This window comes from Meles meles, chromosome 10, assembly GCF_922984935.1.
Source record: "Meles meles chromosome 10, mMelMel3.1 paternal haplotype, whole genome shotgun sequence".
In the NCBI taxonomy this organism is placed as follows: Eukaryota; Metazoa; Chordata; class Mammalia; order Carnivora; family Mustelidae; genus Meles; species Meles meles.
The window spans coordinates 70,071,838-70,094,515 of NC_060075.1; the positions used below are offsets into that span (position 1 = coordinate 70,071,838).

A 22,678-nucleotide genomic window follows, 5' to 3' on the forward strand; every position below is an offset into this window, starting at 1 on the left:
TCTCAGGCTACTAGTCTGTGCCCTCCAAATTTAGCTAGGGTTGAACAAGTTACTAGAAAAAGAATTTTCCTGCCATTACAGTTCAAATGTTTTTCGTTGTAAAATCACATATAATGTGACTTTTCTAGGAAACACAATTTCTCCAATTGGCTACATATAGAATATACTTATCTTCCACATATGTATTAAGAAAGCATAAAAAGGAAGAGACGTTGAAAATTATAGAAAAAAGTAATTCTCGGATTTCTTATTCGGTTGCTTTGTAACAGTGTTGGTTACTGGGTGACAAGAAGACTCAAGGAAGAAGCTTGTTCTCCTTTTGTCAACATGGCTCCTTTTGCAATAGAATCCTGGCCCCGGAGGACCCAATGTAGCACCCAACATCCAGAATTGCAGAAGCTACTCCACCACTAGGCGCTGAAGAAATAAAGTAAGGGAACATGAGAGCTACTTATTAGCAGGGTTTCAAGGGCAGAGAATTATTCTGGGACTTCCGGCTCTATTACTATTCATGAATTTGCCTGGTACTCATATCCAACAACTTCCAAAGAGTGGTCTAGAACACCTGCTTTAATATCAGCTAGCACTAGGTAGACATATGGAATTACATCTACCGAAGATGAAGTCAGCTGGAAAAGCAGTGCCTTAAGTCCGCTGTCCAAGCGGCCAACAACACACTGCATCCAATCGAGGATTTTTGAGGACCGGAACACGAGGCTTTTAGCAGTGCTTCATGAATTTACCAATCAGCCAATCAGCAATTTATATATTCCATCCCGAGAATGAATGTTTTTTAAGTAAAGAGCCAGAAAAATGGAGTGGAGTGGAGAACTTTCACTTCAACAGCAGGAAGTCTGGAGCTAGCAAGCTACATCGCCCTCCGGAGTGTTAGAGGAGCTATGAGCGAGAGAAGGAAACTGTGTATAGGACTTATGTGGATGGGTAACCAGAAGCTATCTTTTTCTACCATGTTGCTCAAGAATCAGAATATTGCAGCTCAAAAGAACCTTAGGGATTCTATCTCCGCTTTCCTTTCCAGTTAGGAAAAACAAGGCTCAAAGAAGATTACTAACTGCATCACACAGCTAATCTGTGGATGAGGCAGGATAGAGCTCAGTCCTCAGAAGCCTGTTCTCTTGGGGTGCCTGGGTGGCTCAGTCAGTTAATCATCAGACCCTTGATTTTGCCTCAGGTCATGATCTTAGGGTCCTGGGATCCAGCCCTGTGCGAGGCTCTGTGCTCAGCAAAGAGTCTGTTTCTCCCTCTCCTTCTGATCCTCCCCCTGCTTGCTCTCTCTCTCTCTCTCAAATAAACAAATAAAATCTTAAAAAAAAAAAAGTGCTTATCAGCCTTCTGGAAGGTCATTCTCAATTCTGAAAGTAAACTTCACAAGTGACCTTGTGCCATCATAGAGTCTTTGTTTTAGTCTTACTTTATGTTCCAAACAAAAATACACATCAGATTCTAATTTTGCAAATCTCCAGAAGTATATAGTATCTTAGAAAGAAACCTGAGGGATTTTATTAGGTTTTATATTTATCCAAGGAGTAAAATTCTTACATCAAAAACTTAGCTGTCAGGGCGCCTGGGTGGCTCAGTCTTTAAGCATCTGCCTTCGGCTTAGTCCTAGGATCGAGCCCTGCATTGGGATCCCTGCTCTGTGGGAAGCCTGCTTCTCCCTCTCCCTCTGCTGCTCCCCTCCCCACCCCCGCTTGTGTTCCCTCTGTCGCTGTCTTTCTCTCTGTCAAATAAATAAATAAAATCTTTTTTAAAAAAATTAGCTGCCAGTTTTGAGGATAACAATGTCGCAGAAAAAATCCAACCGGCTCCACATGGCTAAGTCATACGCTACTGAATGAAAGGGTTTAGGTGGCCATGTTCTCTCACTGTCATTCACTCTCAACTGAGAACTTCATCAATAACCTAACACTGCTTTTATAAAGCCAAGACCTGGGTTCTTCCTCGACCCCTTCTCTCCAACTGTTGTGTTCTGTTGTCCATAAGAATCAGAGGGAAATTTCCTTTTCATTTCTCCTTTCCTTCTCTATTCCGTTTTATCAACCCTCCAGTCTCTGGGGTGGTGGTGGGGGGAGCCCAACTCTGACTCAAAGGCAGCTAGAAATACAAAAGATGGGCAGACTCGAGTGGGTTAACAAATACAGACAGACAAACAGCAAAGATACGAAGTGGCTCATGACAGAGCAGTGCTGCGTGGGTGGGACTCGACCTCAGTGCACCTGCCTTTTAAGATCAGCTTCAATATTGCTTCGAATTGCATCCTTGAAAAAAATTTAATGGATTCGATTATGATTTTAACAGCTGTTATGAAAAACGTTCTGTGAAATAGGATGTTATATATCCTATCACACAGCAACAAGTTCCCTCCAGTAAGGCTGTGAGTCATTCCATTTTTTCACTAGGTTGACGTTATTTTTGACGTAAATGGAACACGGCCTGCAGATCAGACAGAGATGGCCGGGGAAGGAGGGGAAGGGGGCAGCATGACATGGAGGCTGCTCTGCATTCTTAAGGGCATTATTCTCCTCAAAAACAGTCCTGTCTCTATGATCTCACTTTCGCTGTAATCAAGTACAGTGCTGAGCATGAGCCACTTGGTGGCAATTGAAAATTTGAACAGTAGCCGCGGATCACTCACAGTCACTGCACCTTCACACAATATGGGCCTGCGGGTTTGGGGGTTGCTATGCCCTGCATTCAGAGGTAGGTTTATGTATCTCAGAGAGGTGGTGAAAAACAGTTACCATGACAGTGACCTGCAGTTAGTCTCTCTCAAACAGAATCCAGATCGGCGGCTCCAGTCACTAAATTGGGCAATTTCTTTAACCTCTCTGTCCCTTAGCATCCGCAACTGCAAAATGGGCACGATGGTAACACAGCACTGAGAGTGGCGTTGCTGCGAGAACCAAATGCATTCATGGATATGCCATGCTTGGAAGAGCGACGGCTACGGAAGCACTCAACGTGTGCATTTACTGACACGGAAAGGTTAGCAAGATAGTCTCACATGACTAAAGCAAGCTGCAGAACCACATGTACATTCATTTTAAATATTTTTATAATTTTATAATTTATAATTGAGGATAAGTAGATGCATGTGATTTAACAGAGGAAGACCCGAAGGAATGTACTTCATACTGACGATGGTGGTGACCTCCAAAGAAGGTATCAGATTTGGAGATCTTGGCCAACAGGTACTTTAAACCTATTTGTAATGTTAATTTTTTTGGTATTATATGTATTTTTTGTGTGTTTATATATTACTTATAGATGTAAAATTAGTAAAAACAAAACAGACTAAGAAAAACAACCCGCACATTCAGTACATTTTCTTTTACAGACATCTTAATTCCACTCTAATCCGAGAGCTCTGGTGTTTTAGGACTCGGAATGCCCAGATCTTGTTATTAGTCTGGGAAACTCTGTCAAAATCTGTGTGACTATCAGCCTGCCCCAGGTGAAAGGGCTGCTCTTCCAATTACGTCTGTGGAGCCTGTGGGCCTGCCTTGCTGCTCTCCTGACGACCAGATGACCTGGCTTGATCGGGGCCCTATGGCTTAGCTTCCAGTCACTACTTTGTTTCAGCATGGCCCGGCAAAGATGTATTGAATCGGATACGGTAATATGAGAGCAAGTTGCACAACTTCATCTCCTCTCATGACAGCACCTTACTTAAGAACACACCCACAGGCCACTCTCACCCTGAACTCAATTCATTGCGTTGCTTTCCTTATGGTTGCCTAAGAGCGGACACATTTTATACCCCAAGTAGTGTTTCTGAAATTTTAGGAAGCTGATTCCTTACCATTTCAGAACAAGCAGAAGATGGTTGCTGTTCCCTAATCTCTTCAGTAGGTCTGAGATTATTGTTGTATGAACTATACATTTCATTGGTTAATGTTTGAAAAATATTGAAGAATTCCCCCCCTTTTTTAAAATATTTTATTTATTTGACAGAGAGAAATCACAACTAGGCAGAGAGGCAGGCAGAGAGAGAGGAGGAAGCAGGCTCCCTGAGGAGCAGAGAGCCCGATGTGGAGCTCGATCCCAGGACCCTGGGATCATGACCTGAGCCGAAGGCAGAGGCTTTAACCCACTGAGCCACCCAGGTGCCCCATCCCCCCCCCTTTTTTAAACAACTTTGTCAATAAATGCAACCTCAAAACTATCTGTGTGGCCTTTGAACATAATTTGGTTATCTATTTCGGTGTGTAATGCCTCTCCAGGTGCCATCTGATGCCCAACGTAGCCGTCTTCAGCTTATGAACCCACCACCTCCTGTTCTCAAGAGGGCAGAGAGGTCAGACACTGTTGCCCCTGACTCTTTAGTAATGCCACTAGACCTGCCCCTGGAGATAAGGGCTGCAAACTTATCTCCAAAAAAAGAAAAGAAAAAAAAAAACTATGTGAGGGTTCCTAAATTCCATCAGTATCATTTACAACACTTGTAAGAGTTGTTGATTCCAAGAACATTAAAGAATAATTCACGGTTAGACAGCAGGGAAAGGCATGCAGTATCTTAGGTTTCCTTCACTGTCAAACATCTTTAGAATCCGATAGAAAAGTCCTTAAATTCAGAGAATTATAAAATCTAATCAAATGGGCAAACTGGCTGGGAACTGCAGACTTCTGCGAGTAGGACCACGAGGTCACGTACATAAGCTGAGTCTAGGAAGGTGGGATGTTTAAACGTCCTCTTCTTGACATTACAGCATCCCTGACAAGACAACAGTAAACAAGCTTCTGTGTTGTTGTCATTTGGGGCTGCCTACGAAAATCTCTGGATATTAGTAATCCCAAGTATGCTAAGTACACAACCCTCCCCCAAATGATGTATCATGATGTAACAGTTTCTTTGATTACTGTAAGAAGAATTCAAAGCTTATGCCTTTGATAGGAAGTAACCTCAGTCACTTGAAATAACAGTTGTTGGCTTCCTTAACGGGAAAGTACCTTTTAACTATGGAAAGACTTAATTATGTACATACAGCATTAAAAGGGTTAAGAAAACTCAAAGGCTACACTACTTGTAAGTGTAACATAACAGATGCATGAGAATTTCTTAAGTACTTGCAAAGATTGTCAGTCACTAAAAATAGTATTTAAAAAGGAAGTCAAACAACAAATTTACAAAAGCAATTTAAAATGTTTGTAGGTGCTAATTAGTTAAGTTTGTAAATAGGAACTAAATATTATTCCGGGATCCCTTAACAATGATTTGCAAATAAATTTTAAAACTAGGTCTTTGATAATGTTGCTTGAATAAATCAAACATTAATTGTGAAACCAAATCAAATAACCAAATGACTCTTTGGATAGTCTTAAGGCCTTTACTGTCATCACAAAACTCACAGACAAGAGTTTTCTGTGTACCTAAGTTCTAAGTTCTATGTTTCTTAAGTTTCCCAACACATGGCATTTCCTGTAGGTTCTCAGACATAATTAGTGTCAAGTACTGAAGTAGAACGTTATTTCATGTCCAGTGGGATTCAGTCATAACTTGCTATTAGTGTCCTGCATTCATAGAAAAAACCTCAAGGATCTCATAACTACTGAAACAATATGATTAGAATATTATTCAGAGCCATACACACAAGATAATTTTCTAGGCCTAATTGCAGAAACAGCTGTTTATTGTTTGGTTTTAATTTTAAAGAGGCTGTGACACCATGATTGATCGTATTTTCCTCTTGGCTGGTAGATGGCGTGCACAGTGAAATCTGTGTCCACCCTGAAAAATTTACAGGAGCCTGCCAACATGCGCTACACGTAGAAACCACTCGTGCAACATTCTTCTTTTGTATCCTCCCATCCTGATTTCCCAGCCTGTTCTTTTAGTCAATTTTATCTTAACAGAACTATACAGCATCTCCCAATCTGTATAATTAGAATTTCATGGTGAACCCGAGGATTATCTATAAAATGTAGGAACACTTCAGAATACAGCTATCTCGGAAAATTTCCTCGAAAAGGAACTGTATCAAACATTCAAGGTTAAAATTGTCTTTACTTCCAGGGCTTGGGTGGTTCAGTAGGTTGAGCCTCTGGCTCCTGGTTTTGGCTCAGGTCATGATCTTAGTGTCTTGGGATCCAGCCGGGCATCTGGCTCTGCACTCAGGGTGGAGTCTGCTTGGGATTCTGTCTCCCTCTCCGTCCCCCTCTGCCCCATCCCTCTGCTCTCACGCTCTCATTCCTCTCTCAAATAAAATCTCTAAAAAAAAATAAAATTGTCTTTACTTCCAGATCATAATCTACCTTACAGTTCGATTCCAAGCAAACAAAATTTAAAAGCCCAAATAAAATATAAAGCAGTCCAGTTTTCCTAAAGTAGACAGAGAACTACTAAGCTTAAGCTCATTCAGAAATAATAGCTTGTTTTCTATCAAAACAACTTCATATATCTTCTAATACTAATGCATACCAGTAGGACTGTAGGGTCTGGTGACTTCTGTGAACTTAAAAAGAGGCAGTGAGAAATAGGAACCAAGGAGAGTTGTCATTTTGCAACTGAATACCTCCTCCTGAATGCCTCCTTGATTTGGCAACAAAAGTCTTAATGACTTACACAAAGACAGATGCAAAACTTGCACAAAACTAGACAGGCAATTTAGGTGCTTTGCTTTTTGAGTAAGAGAACAGATTTTGGCTCTAATGATATGCCAGAAAACAATCAATAAGTATTGATTTCTCATTCATTTGGCTTGTTCATTAAAATTTTCCATAGTGATTTACCGGGAATGTTCACCCTTTAATTAGTGCAATTCAATAATATTTCATGGTCAAAATTATCTATTGGGGATTAAAAGTTACTGCAAATAATTTGTTCAGGAAAAATGAAAATGATGAAAGTTTACCAAGAAATTGTATCTGTATGCATGATAAATGCAAGCTTGAATCCACTCCAGAATTCTCTCCTGCCCCAATTTAGAACTAAACAATGTGACAGCATGGAATAATTACCTCATTGCTCTGTATCTAATGCTCTTGTATAAGACACTCTTGATAATGTAGTGCAAGCATTCACTTTCCTTTTAATGACTTTCCATTTAATGAATTCTGGCTTTAATCATGCCTTTAACCTTATTTTACAATTCTGGGTTCCAATGCTAAAAGTGAATGCTTAATGTACTCTCAAACTCCGTCAGGAAATAAATCAGACATGGTGGTAGGGGTCTAGCCCGGCTTCACATCCACAGGTATCAGGAAAGATCCACTAACATTGAGGGCCCAGGGAAAGGCAAAAGGGACAAAGACAACACATGATTACAGCCTCAGCAGAAAATGATTTTTTGGAGGAGTCCAGTGACCTAAGGAACCTCCTTATTGATGTAAACGTCTCTTGGTGTTGACTTTTCTCCCCTTACTAAATCATAAGTATTATAAGCCCCCAAAAGTCTTTTTTTTTTTTAAAGATTTTATTTATTTATTTGACAGACAGAGATTTCAAGTAGGCAGAGAGGCAGGCAGAGAGAGAGAGAGGAGGAAGCAGGCTCCCTGCTGAGCAGAGAACCCGATGCGGGGCTTGATCCCAGGACCCTGGGATCATGACCTGAGCCGAAGGCAGAGGCTTTAACCCACTGAGCCACCCAGGCACCCCCCCAAAAGTCTTTTGTGGTTCCCCTCATTCTTAACTTTCAACTAAGTTACTTAACCATTCCTATTTTAATATATTTAATTTATAAAAAATTATATATGTAAGTCCCATAGAAAAAGGAGGAAAAAGACACCCATGTTCCTACCATCAAGCCCCCAAAATAAAATTGGTATTTGTGAAGCCCTCTCTATGCCTCACTTCTAGGTGTAGCCCCTCTCTTTTCTCCTACCTATTCACAAAAGTATCTCTAAACAAAATACACTAATTTTGCTTGCTTTTTAAGTTTATATACATGGTAATGAACAGTATTCAATATTCTGCAAATTGTCGTTTTTGTTTGCTCAACATTATGTGGAAAGGTATGACTAGGATTAATTCACTTTTTTCTGCAATTCTTATGAACAATATTGTTACGCATGTTTGAACATGTCTTTCGGTACACATTTGCAAGAACTTCCGGAAGCATATAAACATGTAGAAGCAAACTTGGTGGGCCACAGAATTTGCGTTATCTTCCATTTTACTGGACAATACCAAATTGTTTTAGCAAAATAGCTGTATGACTTTTCCTTCATGCTGGCTCTCACATATTACTATGAAACTTTATACCTGCAAATCACTTTATTTTTACTAATGAGGTTGAATGTTTACTTATGTTTACCAAATTCAAGGTTTTTCTTTTTTGTGAACTGATTGCTTATGTGTTTGTCCATTTTTCTATTAAGTTAGTTGCATTCTTAGTATATTCTGAATAACAATCTTTAGTCCTAAATAGGCCACAAATACCTTCTCTCAAATTTTCGGCATGTCTTTCCATGTTCTCTAGAAAGATAGTACAGTATCTTTCAATGATCAGGTTTTCTTAATAGATTTAACAAACTTTTCTTAACAAATTTTAACAAATTTAACAAACTTTTCTTATGATTTGGAATTTTTGTGTCTTAAATCATATCAACATTCTCCTACATCTTCTTCAAAGATTTAGGAATACTGCCTTTCATATTTAAGGCTCTGATACATTTGGATTCTATTTTATGAGTGATACAAAGTCAAATCTAATCTCATTTTTTTCCATATGGTCAGTTTTCCCAGCATCATTTCCCCACTAATCTGCACTGTCAGTTCTGTATCAGTCTCGAATTTGCATGAATGGATCAGTCTGTTTCTGGATTTCACTCTGTTACACTGGTCTACTTACTTGTCAATTGCTGAGACTACACCACACTATCTTAATCACTATTACTTTATAATGAATCTTGGCATCTGAGAGAACAAGGCTCTTTCACTTTGTCCTAGCACAAGTATATATCCTGGTTATTCTGGGCCAAACTGTTCTTCTGTAAAATGAAACTTGTCAAGTTCTTTAAGAAAAGCAAAAACAAAAACAAAAGCCCTGTTCAAATTCTCATCAGAACTATATGGAATACATAGGTTAATTTGGCTTTATGGCATTTTTGTAATATTGAGGCTTCCTACCTCTACCAATTTTTGTAGGTCCTCCTGAATGTCTTACCGTGGCTCTTGAGCTACTTTTGCTAAATTCATACTGGTTATCTTATATTTTTTGTTGCTATTATAAATTGCTTGTACAAAAATTACATTTTCTCTTTGTTAGAATTAACTGATGTCTAATAATAATTCTTAGAGCCATCCATCCTGCCAAACTCTTATTAATTCTAGTAATCTGTATCTTGAAGGTTTTTTTTTTTTTTATGTATTCACTTTTATTATCAGTGACAATAACACATTGGCTTCTTTCTTTTTATTCCTTTTTTTTAAATTTATTTCTTTTGTTTGTCTGGTACTTGCTAGGACCTCAAGGAAAACATTGGATAGCAGTGGTTATAGAACATTAAGTGACGAAATGTTAACAATATTTTTACTTTTAAAGGAAATTCTTGATTTTAACTTTCACCCTTCATATGATTTTTTTCATTTTATTTTCAGTGTTCCAAAATTCATTGTTTATGCACCACACCCACTGCTCCACGCAATACGTGCCCTCCATAATACCCACCACCAGGTTCACCCAACCCTGCGCCTCCCTCCCCTCCAAAACCTTCAGTTTGTTTCTCAGACTTCTGTTTGCTTCACATATCAAGTTAAGAAAGTTCTAGTTAAAAGCAAAAGAAAGTTCTAGTTTAATAAACTTTTGTATTTCTAGTTTAATAAACTTTTTATCATGAACAAGTCTTCATTAAATGTTTGTCTTCATCTAATGAGATGATTATATAGATTACTTCTCTAGTTAATGTTTGAATTACATGAGTTTCTGAATGTCAAACCAACTTTGGATTCCTTGTATAGACACAAGTTAGTTATGGTATTATATACATTATATATGTAAATGTACATAAAGTGCATTTCTGGATTCAGTATTTACCTCTGTGAAGAAGCAGGTTTTCTGTTTTGTTTAGTTTGTTTATTTTTAAGGAAGAGAATCCTGGCCAGCTAACGGGTGTTCATTCTGCTTACCTCAGAGTAGAACAGGAACTTACTTTATTCCAGAACACAACTGTGTTAGACAGCTTAAATCTTACACAAATGTATTAACTTCATCTGCAACTTAACTGTTTGTTAAATGTACAGATCTGTCCTCCATTAGTTACACAGAAAACTGTACTTGAGGCATTTGCCAACATGTATAACCTCTACCAAATTGCCACTTAGGGACTACAAGACCTGTAGTGTATAAAAAGAATTTAAAAAAACCCAAACTCCAACTTTTTGAGGATCTTTATTATCTCTATTATCTTTATTATCTCTATTATCTATATTGGAGTGTGACACAGGTCACACTCCAATTACAGAAGAATTTTCTTCAACGCCAGTATAATTAACATAGAGCAATATATCAGTTTCAGATGTTATGAAAGATTTTTTTTAGGGGTGCCTAGGTGGTTAGTTGGTTAAGCATCCTACTCTTGATTTCGGCTCAGGTCATCACCTCAGGGTTGTGAGATCAAGCCCAACATCGGGTTCCATGCTTAGCATGGAGTCTGCTTGGGATTCTCTCTCTCACTCTACCTGTCCCTCTGCTCGCACACTCACTCTCTCTCTCTAAAATAAATAAATAAATCATTTAAAAAAATTTTTTTTAAAGATTTTATTTATTTATTTGACAGAGAGAGATCACAATAGGCAGAGAGGCAGGCAGAGAGAGTGAGAGGGAAGCAGGCTCCCCGCCAAGCAGAGAGCCCGATGCGGGACTCGATCCCAGGACCCCGAGATCATGACCCAAGCCGAAGGCAGCGGCTTAAACCACTGAGCCATCATTTCCCCCTAAAAATAATTGTTATGATTTCACATGGAACCAATAAATGGATTTTTTTTAATAAAATAAGGAACTGGCAATACACTGGCAAGTATCAAATATTCAAATTTAAAATACTGGTTGTAAGATAGAGCCACCAATATTTTTTGATGTTTATATAGTCTGTCATCATCTAAGAAAAATGTTCTTAATCATGCCAATAAAGTTGCCCAAAGATTTAAAAAGAAGAAGAACCAGTTGAATGGGAAGCACATTAATGAATATTCATTCAGTCCATTCTTTTCTGCAAATATTCTAAATTGTATCTGTAGGTATCCAATAAAAAGAATAGAAATTAATACAGGAAAAGTAAATTAGAAAAAAATCCCCACTGGATTAATCCAAAAGAAAATAAGAAAGCAGATAAAAAGAACAGAGATTTCTGTTTTTAGATTAGAAACAAATAGTAAGAGCTTAGCTTTAAACTCCACGTATCAGTAAATAAATTAAATAACTTTCTAAATGCATCTTAAAAATAAAGAATTGGGAAAACTTAAAAAGATTGAGAGAGTATAATAAAAAAATAAACATCTATATACTGGTACAAAAGACACAGAAAGTTTACAGTAAAAAAAAAAATGATATACCATACAAACACTAACCAAAAGAAAGCTGATATAGCTCTTCAAATACCAGACAAGGCAGATAAAAGTAAATGTCTCTAAAAGTAGAGACGTTCTCTGATGATCAAAGGTCAATCTACCAAGAGATATGACAATTCTAAACTGTATGTGCCTATTAACATCACCTCAGACCCATAAAGCAAAAACTAACAAAGCCAAAAGAAGTACCAGATAACTCCATAATTATAGGGTGAGACTTACTTGAAACACATCTCTTTTTGAACATGGTTAAGAAATTTAACCTGCTATACATGAAAGAGCACCTGAGCACCAAACTAGCTCAACGGATAACTGCATATGTCATGTCTTATCCATACTCTCCCCAATAATTTAATTCAGTTTTACTGAACACTGCATTACATATATGTGTGATGCCATTAGTCTACACTGAGGGTCACTGTGTAAAAATGTTCTAATAACAATCATCAGTGGATTTACTCTAAGGATGTTATCTATATTAATATCACTGTTTGCTCCAAATAATACATTATTTAATTCTATATACAATCTATGCTGAAAGTCTAGTCTTTCCTACAATCTGCCATCTTGAACCTTCAGTCTTTTTCTTCTGGCTCAGTTCTTGTTAGAGCTAAGGAATAGTAACTAACTAAAGGAACTAAGAATAAAAGGCTTTATATAATCCTTCAATGTTCACTCTTTAGGGAAGATAATATTCAGTGTTTTCTTTCTTTCTTTCTTTTTTTTTTTAAGATTTTGTTTGTTTATTTGACAGAGATCACAAGTAGGCAGAGAAGCAGGCAGAGAGAGAGAGGGGGAAGCAGGCTCCCCGCTGAGCAGAGAGCCTGATGCGGGGCTCGATCCCAGGACCCTGAGATCATGACCTGAGCCGAAAGCAGAGGCTTAACCCACTGAGCCACCCAGGGGCCTCCATTCAGTGTTTTCTAACTAGTGGCCCACTAGGTAAGTAGATGGGTATGAGAAAGAAGAAGGATTTGGTAGTAATATCCAAACCTCACAGGGATACTTGAACTACCTTCACAAACCCACAAGTGACCCAGTTCTTGTTATGCCTGAGAACTACTAACGGGTCCCAGTGCCTACGGAAATAGCTATGACTTCTTCTCAGGCACTCAAAGCCTACTTTTGCTCCAAGAATCCCTTGAAGCAGACCTTTTACATAAGGTCTCATTCTTTAACATAAGATCTATGAATCAGAAAAAAAAAATTATTCTAATTTTATTCATGTTTTTCCTTTTCTTCAACTCCTCTCATCTCTTTTTTTTTCTTTTTTAAAGATTTTATTTATTCATTTGACAGAGACACAGCGAGAGAGGAAACACAAGCAGGGGGAGTGGGAGAGGGAGAAGCAGGCTTCCCACGGAGCAGGGAGCCTGACACCGGCTCAATCCCAGGACCCTGGGATCATGACCCTGAGCTGAAGGCAGACGCTCAATGACTGAGCCACCCAGTTGTCCCTCCCTCTCATCTCATCTCATCTATGTATTTGTCTTCTACCAAACCATTCACCTTCTTCATCCTTTATCCTACAAATGACAGGCCTCGTTGTATGACTGGCAGGGACAAACACCATTCTTTCTGTCTAGGAGTCATCCTTCCTTGTACAAGTGAGTGCAGCACTAAGTGTTCAAAACACTTTCCTAAAGGTATCCTACTTACTTCTAACCTCTTGAGGCAGGATAGTGATAATCTTCTTTCACACGTAACTTCTACCAATTAGTCCTAGTTTTTCTTTCATTATCTCTATGAAATATGCAGAACTTTTCACAAGAGCCTTTACAATATTTGAGCCAAAAGCATTATCATCTTAAGGATCCCGGAATATCTGAAGTGCAGGAAGTTCATGTTGTTCAGCGGAGTTTTCCAGGGAATCTAATCAAACGAAGACTACAACCCTTTTCTTCCAAGATCTCTCTAACCCATTCTCTGCTCTTACTCTAATCGTGACTCAAATACCTGGGCAGTCGCAGACACTTCTACTCATTTAGGGCTCCTGGATAGAGGACATGCATAGACTAGCACTACTCAGGCACTAAGAAATGACAACAAAAAAAATGATAGGAGGGCAAAATAATTACTTTTCACATCCTGGAACACAGGTAAAACAGTGTGTTCTAGTTAATAAATAGTAAGTGTTAATTAATAACTCTTAATAATTAGGTAATAATCCTTAATAAGGGTCTGTCATGGCTCCTGGTTAAAAAAAATGTTATATTTGCTTTGTGTATTATGATAAAAGATGTATTAGAGCATATTAATGGCTTTGTATAATCTATCAAAATTTTAATGAGCTACTTGAGTAGGTCTGGTTTATAGAGAGAACCACACAAATAGTGTTCAAATAGAACTGTAACTATGGTAAATTTCTGCATGGTTTGAAAAATGATTTTATCACTCTGAAAACTTAACATAAATTCAATACCTAGAGTCACATAATTAATCCTTCCTCATCTGGGAAGCTCATTTGTAGAAGAACATGATTCCTTGTGAAGAAACAACTGCATGTGGGCTCTTCCTTGCCTCCTCCTCCTATTCTGCCCCCTACATTCTCTCCTTCCGTTCTTTCTTTTAGTATTGCATTCTAACATAGTTTTTCAATGACTTTAATTGATAATCCTTTTGCTTCACTGAGCCCTCAAGACCTAAAGATCTGCTAAACCACTCATCTTATCAATAAAACACTCCAGTGTTCAGAAGGCAAGTCAAAACCGGACAGTCCACAGGAAGTGGGGAGAAAAGGCACTGCACCCGAGGGGCAGAAACCAGCAGGGCTGATGGCAACTGCTGTACCATCCTGTTGCCAAAAAGTATGCAGGAGGGGAGGGGAGAGGATCTTTAAGTGCCGAATAGCCTTTGTTTTGTCCTCAGTTTTACTTCCTTTTCTAAACCTCTAGGACTTCAGCGTTCCCTAGCAACAGAAGCAAAGGATCAATTTAGAAAAGTGCTTTCCAGAGCATTCCTATCTAGCTACTGACCAAGCCATTTTAGTTTATGTGATCAAGCAATTGAAATTCAAGGAGATTTATCACTGACTGTCCTCGGCAGCAAAACTGGAAGAGCAAGCGCTTGATATGTATGCTACTAATGTCTAAGATGACTGATTCTACCTCCACTGCACAAGCATGGATTGGTTTCAGTAAGAATTAGTAGTCTTCGCATCTCACTGTGAACCGACAGTGTTGCTAGGGAAACTGATAATTATGTGGCAAAATGGAGAGTGTAGAATAGGAAAAGGGTTCAGAAGAAATATAAGGTTTTGATCCAAATCAGCATGTTAATAGTAGAGTTTGTTGATCTTCTGTGTCACATAATTTAATAAATACCATTAATTACATGTTTGACAAGATACAGATTTCTGAATGGAAACAAATAAACAGAAATGAACTGAACATTGGAAAGCCACTGGTTTACGGATCACACCTGGTGCATGTCACAGCAAAAACACGTATTTATTGTAAACTACAATAAATTTAATTGAATTAAAATATTCCAAAAGGTGAAAAAACACTGATTTTTCTTTAGAAATCAATCTTCTAAAGTTCCTGATATAACAATTATAATCCTATAAAAGATTGATTCACCTCAGTGACAAAGTCATATAACTTCAAAACACCTGTTAGTATGGAGAAAAAACAAGTGTGACTATTTTTATATTATGCATAGTAAAACCAATCCAGAGATGCTAAATGACCCTCCTGAAGACACACAGCTCTTCAGTTAGTGGTAACGCCCTTGCTAAACAATCCTTTTTAAGCTACCCAGGAGTCAAGATGTACCCATTATATTTAAGGGAAAGCCCAGCAAAAGGATACAAATGTAGTAAATGGTCTCAAAGTTCTAGATCTCACTTTAGTTTTAAATGAAGATTTCCAACACTTTTCATTTTTAATGGCTAAGAATGCAATTCCAAAAGTTAATGATATGATATAAACACTTGCGTATCAACAGAAGTCTCGTTGGAGACATTTTAATATGTGAGAAAGAACATCAGAGAATTATACAGCTCATTAGTGAACAGTTTTCCTGCATGTCAGATCACTGCCTGTGAGTTGTCTGTCCTATCATGACAGCGCTGATTCACAACATTCTTTTACTTTCACTTGTTCCGAGGACTATTAGGTAAAGACTTTAAAAATGAAACCAAAGGTTTTATATCCTCCTGTGTATTTATCTTTATAAATTCTTACACATTTTCTAACTTATAAATGTACTATAGATATTAAAGCATTCATTCACATTCATAAACACACAACCTCTGTATGGACGTGTGTTTGCATAGGAAAACAAGTGACTGTTTTATGGCTGGTACATAAAACAAGACAAATATTTACGAGAACAAATGTTTCAGTGTTTTGAATCTTATTTGCTCTTTGACAGGAAAGACTGAGAAGTATAGAGAGGACACCAAAGTAAAACCATAAAAGCATACAGAACTTTGTAACTCAATGAATTCCAAGTGCTAGAAGTAGGTAGTCAGCCTTCTGACGTTAGGAAAAAGATTTTGATTCTAATGACTTAAAAATTATAAGACTTACTTATTAATACATAAGTAGTAGCTCATCCTAGATGAACTATCATGTTAGGGTAGTTTATTTACTTATTCTTTTTAAGGTAGTTCATTAAGTCTATCAATATTATCATAACTTAAAAAAATAATTGGCTTAAGTTGCAATTTTGTTATTTCCTTTCATCAAGGCATTGGTTTTTGATAAAACAAGAGCTAAATGATAGGTTCTTATTTTGATAAACCTTTTCTTCTTTCTCATGGCAGGAAGGCTGTCTCAACTTTGAAATCTCTGGGTAAGAAAGCGAAGAATGTAAAGCTAAATTTTATAGTCTCTGGAAATAATTTTTGTGGTTAGTTTAAACAAACCTTGACTTAGGCCATCTTGACAAGATGTCTGCTTGACATCCAAATTCTCCATGGTATCTCCTTTAGAGACGTCACCAAGAGATGTTCTTCTCTCGAAGATGTTGTTATTGTTGTTAACTTGAGTCCCATTTTGCTTCAGTAGTCGGAACACCTCAGCTTCCAAATCTCTAATCTAAGGGGAAAAGAAAATCCATCCGTAAACCTCGAAGCCAGCACTCCTCTCTAAGTACTCAGCCAAACCATCTATTACTTAGTGGTCTGGAGCACATAACTCACCCGTACTTGCAGACCTTGAACTTCCACAAGATGGGCTTTTTCCAAATCTTCTATTTTCTTTCTTTCTGCTTCCTGTCTCTTGATGAAATCCAGTTCTCTTAAGAAGAAAATAAAAGATCTGATGGCATCAAATACTCAATAAATGAGAAAACACGTGGAAGTTCTTATCTGAAAGAATAGACTGCACAGTGGGACACACGACTGGACAGCTATTTAAATAAACAACACTCAATCACGGTTCGAAAAAAGGCATCTAGGAACGAAAGCAAATAAAACATTTTAATGGCTCCTAAATGAAAGAAGAATGCTTTGATTCTGCTTCTGTGATTTTCATTTGTTAACTCCTGATTCTTGAGCACCCACACAGATTTAGAGAGAAGCTACTGAACTAATGACCTACTTTGGGTAACTTAGTGCAGATGATTCTATGTCGGAGAGTTACAATTCCGTATTTACAAAGCCATGTATTTCATAAACCAATAGGACTGGACGGTAAGAGTTTACAGGAGATAATTACAATTTGCTCTCTACGAATGACAGTGGCGAAGGACTGGGCAGGTCAGAAACACTGAGGGGGAGCCATCACTTGCACACTGGAAGTTAATATGGGGAGGAGAAAATCTCTCTCTTTTGGGAGCCTAGAATGCAACCTGCAAATCCGGCAACACTTACTATAAATTTATCACATGAAACACAATTAGGGATGACATTTTTGTCAGGAAGAGTTAAAATAGTGATGTACTGGATTCAGACCACAAAGAGTAATTTCCCCTTTTCCATAATCAACATTTTATAGCAGTCTCCTTTAAATGTGAAAAACACGGGTTCGGACATAGGAAATAACGGAGACATCGGGAATCTTACACACACGCTCAGCTTCTAAGACTTGGAACGAAGACCAGAAGTGGTCGGGCATGACTGTATTGCTCTGGCTGTCCAGAGACACCTGAAGTCCCGGATGAAAAAATCTTTAAGTAACCAGCTCCCTGAAATTACACCAAAATCCAACAGAGGGAAGCAAAGCAGCATTCGTGTGGAAAGAGCTGATGAGATTCAAAAGCCAAGTTTGCCGCTAGACTCTCACTGCAGCGAACGGAACCCCTCGGGATTCTCCTTGTGAGCAACGGAAAATGGCAGGGCAAGGGGTCTCGCTAGTCAAGGTTTACACTATCTGAGGTGGGAAACTTCTGCAGTCCCTGATGCTAAGAACAGAGACAGAAACAACCTCCTCAAGGCTCCAGTTACTGCTCTGCATGGTCAGTCACTTTGCGTGACTTCAACTGGGCTTCTTGCTTTCTCCTTAGAGCTGTTGCCAAAAGGACAGAGATTCAGATGTTCTCATAGTTATTAGGAGTGACAAACTATCAAAGAGAAACCGGGGAGGGGGAAGGGGAACTGATAGCCAAAAAACTCTAAAATAAACAAAATATAATCTCGCATGAAAAAATGATAGAAGGGATTTCCAAAGTGAATGTCAAAATGCTTTATAACTCTGCTTAAAGGATCACCAAGATAATCTTTTCTATTCTGTTAGATGGTATAAGACTACTGGATGTAAGCCCTCTTTAGATGCACACAATTCTTTAGTCATTAGAAGCTGCTTACTTTTGTTGAAAATCCTTGATCAATTTCTTTGCCTTGTTGTATTTCTTCTCCAAGGCCTGATACTGGCTTTGAGTCTCCTTGAGGTGCTCGTTCACTGTGTGGCATAAGGTCTGAGCCTCAATCCAGTAGCTCTCCAACTTCAGCATTCTCTCTTTATTCTCTTCTATATTCTGCTGGAGTTGGGTTTTTTCTAGTTCCCACCTCACTTTCTCATTTTCTGCTGCTTGCAGCTGGATAAAGCAAATGTCAAGGCAAGGATAATCTGGGTATTCTATAGCAAAATCCGTCATGTTTTTATAGCATGTTTTAAATTAAGTTTCACTGCCACATATACTCAATCATTTAGAACCTGGAGATGAGAAGAGCAAGCCTTATTTTCAGCATTTCAGAGATTACGAAATGGAAGCCTTGAAGAGGGAAATGTTTTATCCAACCAAGGTCACACATCTGATAGATAATAAAACCGGGATTTGATTTCACCTCCCATGATCTTCCCATTGCCCCATGTGGTTTGAAATTCTGTGAGCAGTACATACTGTTTTAGAGTTTTGACTGGATTCTAGCCAATGAACTTCAATGTACCTTCTTTCAGATGTTTTTCCTACATATAATTAGATGTAAAAGGCTAACTGAGAAGTGAAGGGGGAGAGGCACACTGGGAAGGAGAGAGAGTGGCCAAAGCACAGTTTGGTCTACTAGTTAAGAGGGGGTCTCTGGAGTCATTCAGTTTAGAGTCGAAGTCCAGTTCTACCATTTTGGCCTTTAAACCTTGGGCAAGTAAGTAACGGAAGCTCTCTAAGACTCAGGTATATTATCTATAAGACAGAATTGTGAGGTAACACAATGGCATGCCTGGAACAGCTCCTTTGGCATAATCTGATAAATGTTATTTTTACTTTGGTTTTTATCCCTTTTTATAATATGATTATGTCCTTTATTTCAACTGACACAAACACAGTCTGTATCTCATTATTCTGCTGGCAGTGTTCTGAATTTCCAGAGCCTGATAAACTTCAATTTGCATAAAAGTGTAAAAGCTAGTGCAAGTAAAAAATATAAATTATTGCTGACTTATTTTAAATCCCTCTGATGGACCAAAAAAGGTAGCTTCTTGTGTTTCTGCTTGCAGGGACTCTTGGGAATAGATAGTATACTAGCCCAACCCCATTATTTTTACAGGAATTCAAGGCTGATCCTTTAGGTGAGGGGTCAAATGTCATTTATTCACAATAATGGATCTTTAAACTAGTGCTTCATCTAGTCCACATGCTTCCTTTCAAGTTCAAAAGGATGCAGAGTCATTATAAACTAACAATTTTCAAAACCGAAGACATCTTCAGACCATACCACATTCAGCAAAGAAACATATATATGTATCTTTTAAAGCATATTTTAAACTAAATACATTGACAAAACAGATTATAAAATAAAAAAAATCAAAACATTTCAAAATTAGGAATTCTATTATCAACATGGATATAAAGAGTCACAATAAAATAAGCTACTATAGATATTACATGCCAGTATAATAAAGAGAGAAATACAAAATACTAATTTATAGGATTTCTAAATTAAATGTTTCTGGTCTAACACATAAGTTTTGTTAAAGCACTTACAATCCACAGGGGAATTTTTTTCCCTGGTTATAACCAACAATTAAAAAAAAATCTATTCTTCCATTCTGTGCTAAGAAACAACAGCAATTTAAAATGAGATAGGTTTTTCCTGCATCTTTTATTAAGCAATGTTTTGTATTCAAGTTGTTTATTTACCAACCACTATTAATTTAAAAATGATTATTCACAGAGCTTGGCTGACACCATTAATGATGTATAGACATGTTTTGACTAAAGAGCTACAGAGTTATTAGCTGAGAATACCATTTAACCAAAATAGCCCTGCTAATTCATCTCCATTTAAAACACATGGAAAAACCAAAATTACTGTTCAATGTGAACAGGAAAACAGATCATTAGTGGTGGGGGGAGAAATTATGTCTTAGTTTTTAAAAGACAATAAAAACAATAAAGAATATTATTTTTAGGTAATTCAAAAATATTTTTAAATCCTTGAAATTACATATTCGATAAACCTGGACACAATTCAAGGAATTTACAAGCACCTTATAATTTACCAACTAAGTGTGCCCTTTTGAATCTTGTATTACTTCATAAATAAACTAAAAATACATATTCCCTTTTATCAAGACCCGTTTTCCCCCAAAAATGTAAATAATGCAAACTAAACTTGTCTAAAAATTTCCAGTAGTATCTGGCATTTAAAAATCAATTATTCACACATTATATTAAATTTCATAATATTTAATTATTAGAAATTGGAATTTTTTTCTATGAAAAAGTATTAATGTGCTACATTGAAATACATTGTTTCTGACGAGTAAGTTAAAAATAAGTAAATGAATAAACCTACTTAAATAAAGAGAAAGAGATACAGGGTAATAACTTGTATAATAAGAACAGCATACTGAGTGGTCAAAACATAACTCGGATGCTAGAACCATTAGCAATATTTAATTTTTTGAGGAAATCTCAGAGGGAAGTGGCCACATATGGGCAAATATGTAAATATGCATTTTTAAAACGCTGTGATATCTTGGCTGAGGGAGTATGGTGGTGTTTAGGCCCTGGGGGGTGTGTCTCACTGGCAGGTCTTTCTACGTATCTAACAGTGGAAAAGCCTCTCACATTTGTACTCTTGCAAATGCACAGGAACAAATCCTTTAGTCCTAGGGCTGAATTTATTCACAGCATCCGAAGTGTAAAAAGCACAATTCAAACACCACTTAACGGTGCTTACCTTGGTCTTCAACTTTTGAATCTCTGCTTCTGTAACTGCGTGTTTGATTTGCAACTGGAAATTGAAAAGAAAGAAAAAAATCTGAACTAAGAAAGTGTATCTATATTTTGGAAGCCCTGGCGGCTAGAAGAATATCTTATCCCATGGCAGAGAAGGCCCAGAAAAGCGCTGCAATGCAGCAGGCTGTAAATTAAAATGTCTAGTGTGTAAAATGACTCACTAGGTGCACACTAATAAAACGTGGGATCTGTGGCCCACACTCCCTAACGGATTAGGCTGCGAATTTAATTGCTCGGGGACCAAAGAAAAGACAACACATTTTCTAGCCCTCTCTGCAGCTCTTCCTCTGGGATTTGGGTGCCAGGGAATGGTTTCAGAGCCCAGAGCCTGGTGGACCGCACGGTTCCCGCAGGCAAGTGGGCCCGCGGCAGGGCGAGGATGCGATTCTCAATCTGGAAGAAAGATGGCGCCATGGTTCCGCGAGTCCCGCGCACCGAAGGCCGAGCGCCTCCTACGCGGCTCCGGCAGCTGCCAGATGAAGACAAGGATGCTGCAGTTCCACAACGACATCGGTGATTTTTTTTTTTTTTAATTGCAGGAAAGGTACAGGTGCAGATTTCTGTCCCCCCCAAAATCGACTCCGATGGAGGACCTAGGACCCCCCCCCCCCCCCCCACACACACACAAAAGCTTTGGCTGCAGCTTATTAGCCATCGAGCCACCGGTTACATTTGTTTTGCTTCTCCCCTCCCCCCACATTGTTTTCTCTGTAAGGGTGAGAAGAACAAATGGAACATTCCTTTCCTTAAGGGATAAAGAAATGCACCAAGATTTACAGAAAACAATTTACGGGTTGAAAGTCTCTTCTCCGAAATCCTTGGGGCCAGATGTTTTTGGAATTCAGAATCTTTCCAATTTCAGAAAGGCAGGGAGAGGCATTTTCCATAAATTGCCTATTGCCCACAGCCTGTCCATGGAGGCACTCTGTGATCAAATACAGGAGCATTTTTTGCCACCCAACATACGTATTTCTCACTAAGTGAGGTAGATAATAGAGACTATACATAGCATCCTGTCTGTTTTGGTCAGGTTTACCACCAAATGACTTTGCCACAAAATTATATGAAACAATCAGTTTTCAGAGCGTTTCGGATTTAGAATTGTATCAGAAGGGCTGCAAATGTTTGATATTGCTATGATCAAATAAATCCAAGTTTTCTTACCAGACCCTGGTTTTCAGCCTGCTGACAGAGGCATGGGGGAAGGATGGAGCGGAATGCTCCTTCCCCCATACTCTCCAGTCTCCTGTTATATTTAAGGTCCTGTGGTCTACAGTGCTATGGCTCAGCTACTGCTCTTGGTCCTGGGGTGGGGTGGTGGGTGGGGGGTTGAAACTTTTAAATCTGATTCTGCCCCACTCACACCATTTCTCTTACTTTACCACTTCCTGATTGGCACACTCCCGCAGTCTGGTCAGTGTGGCTCTTGCTCCTTTCACCCTCGTGGGTTCCCAGGGGCTCCTGAGCTCTAACGGTTTCTAGAGAAGAAGGATTCTCTGTGCAGCTGGCATTCTTTTAGGA

At 38.3% G+C, this 22,678-nt stretch overlaps 1 protein-coding gene across 11 annotated transcripts in view; it reads right to left on the reverse strand.

Annotated features, from left to right (window-relative positions):
* Positions 1-22,678, reverse strand: part of PPP1R9A (protein phosphatase 1 regulatory subunit 9A) — a 310,193-nt gene that overhangs the window by 36,993 nt on the left and 250,522 nt on the right. For all 11 annotated transcript variants that reach the window (XM_046020338.1, XM_046020337.1, XM_046020347.1 and 8 more), the window contains 4 exons: positions 21,099-21,152; positions 18,282-18,511; positions 16,677-16,773; positions 16,401-16,572 (listed from right to left, as the gene is read on the reverse strand). In XM_046020338.1, coding sequence (XP_045876294.1) covers positions 16,401-16,572; positions 16,677-16,773; positions 18,282-18,511; positions 21,099-21,152 — 553 coding nt within the window. The remainder of the gene's footprint in view (positions 1-16,400; positions 16,573-16,676; positions 16,774-18,281; positions 18,512-21,098; positions 21,153-22,678) is intronic.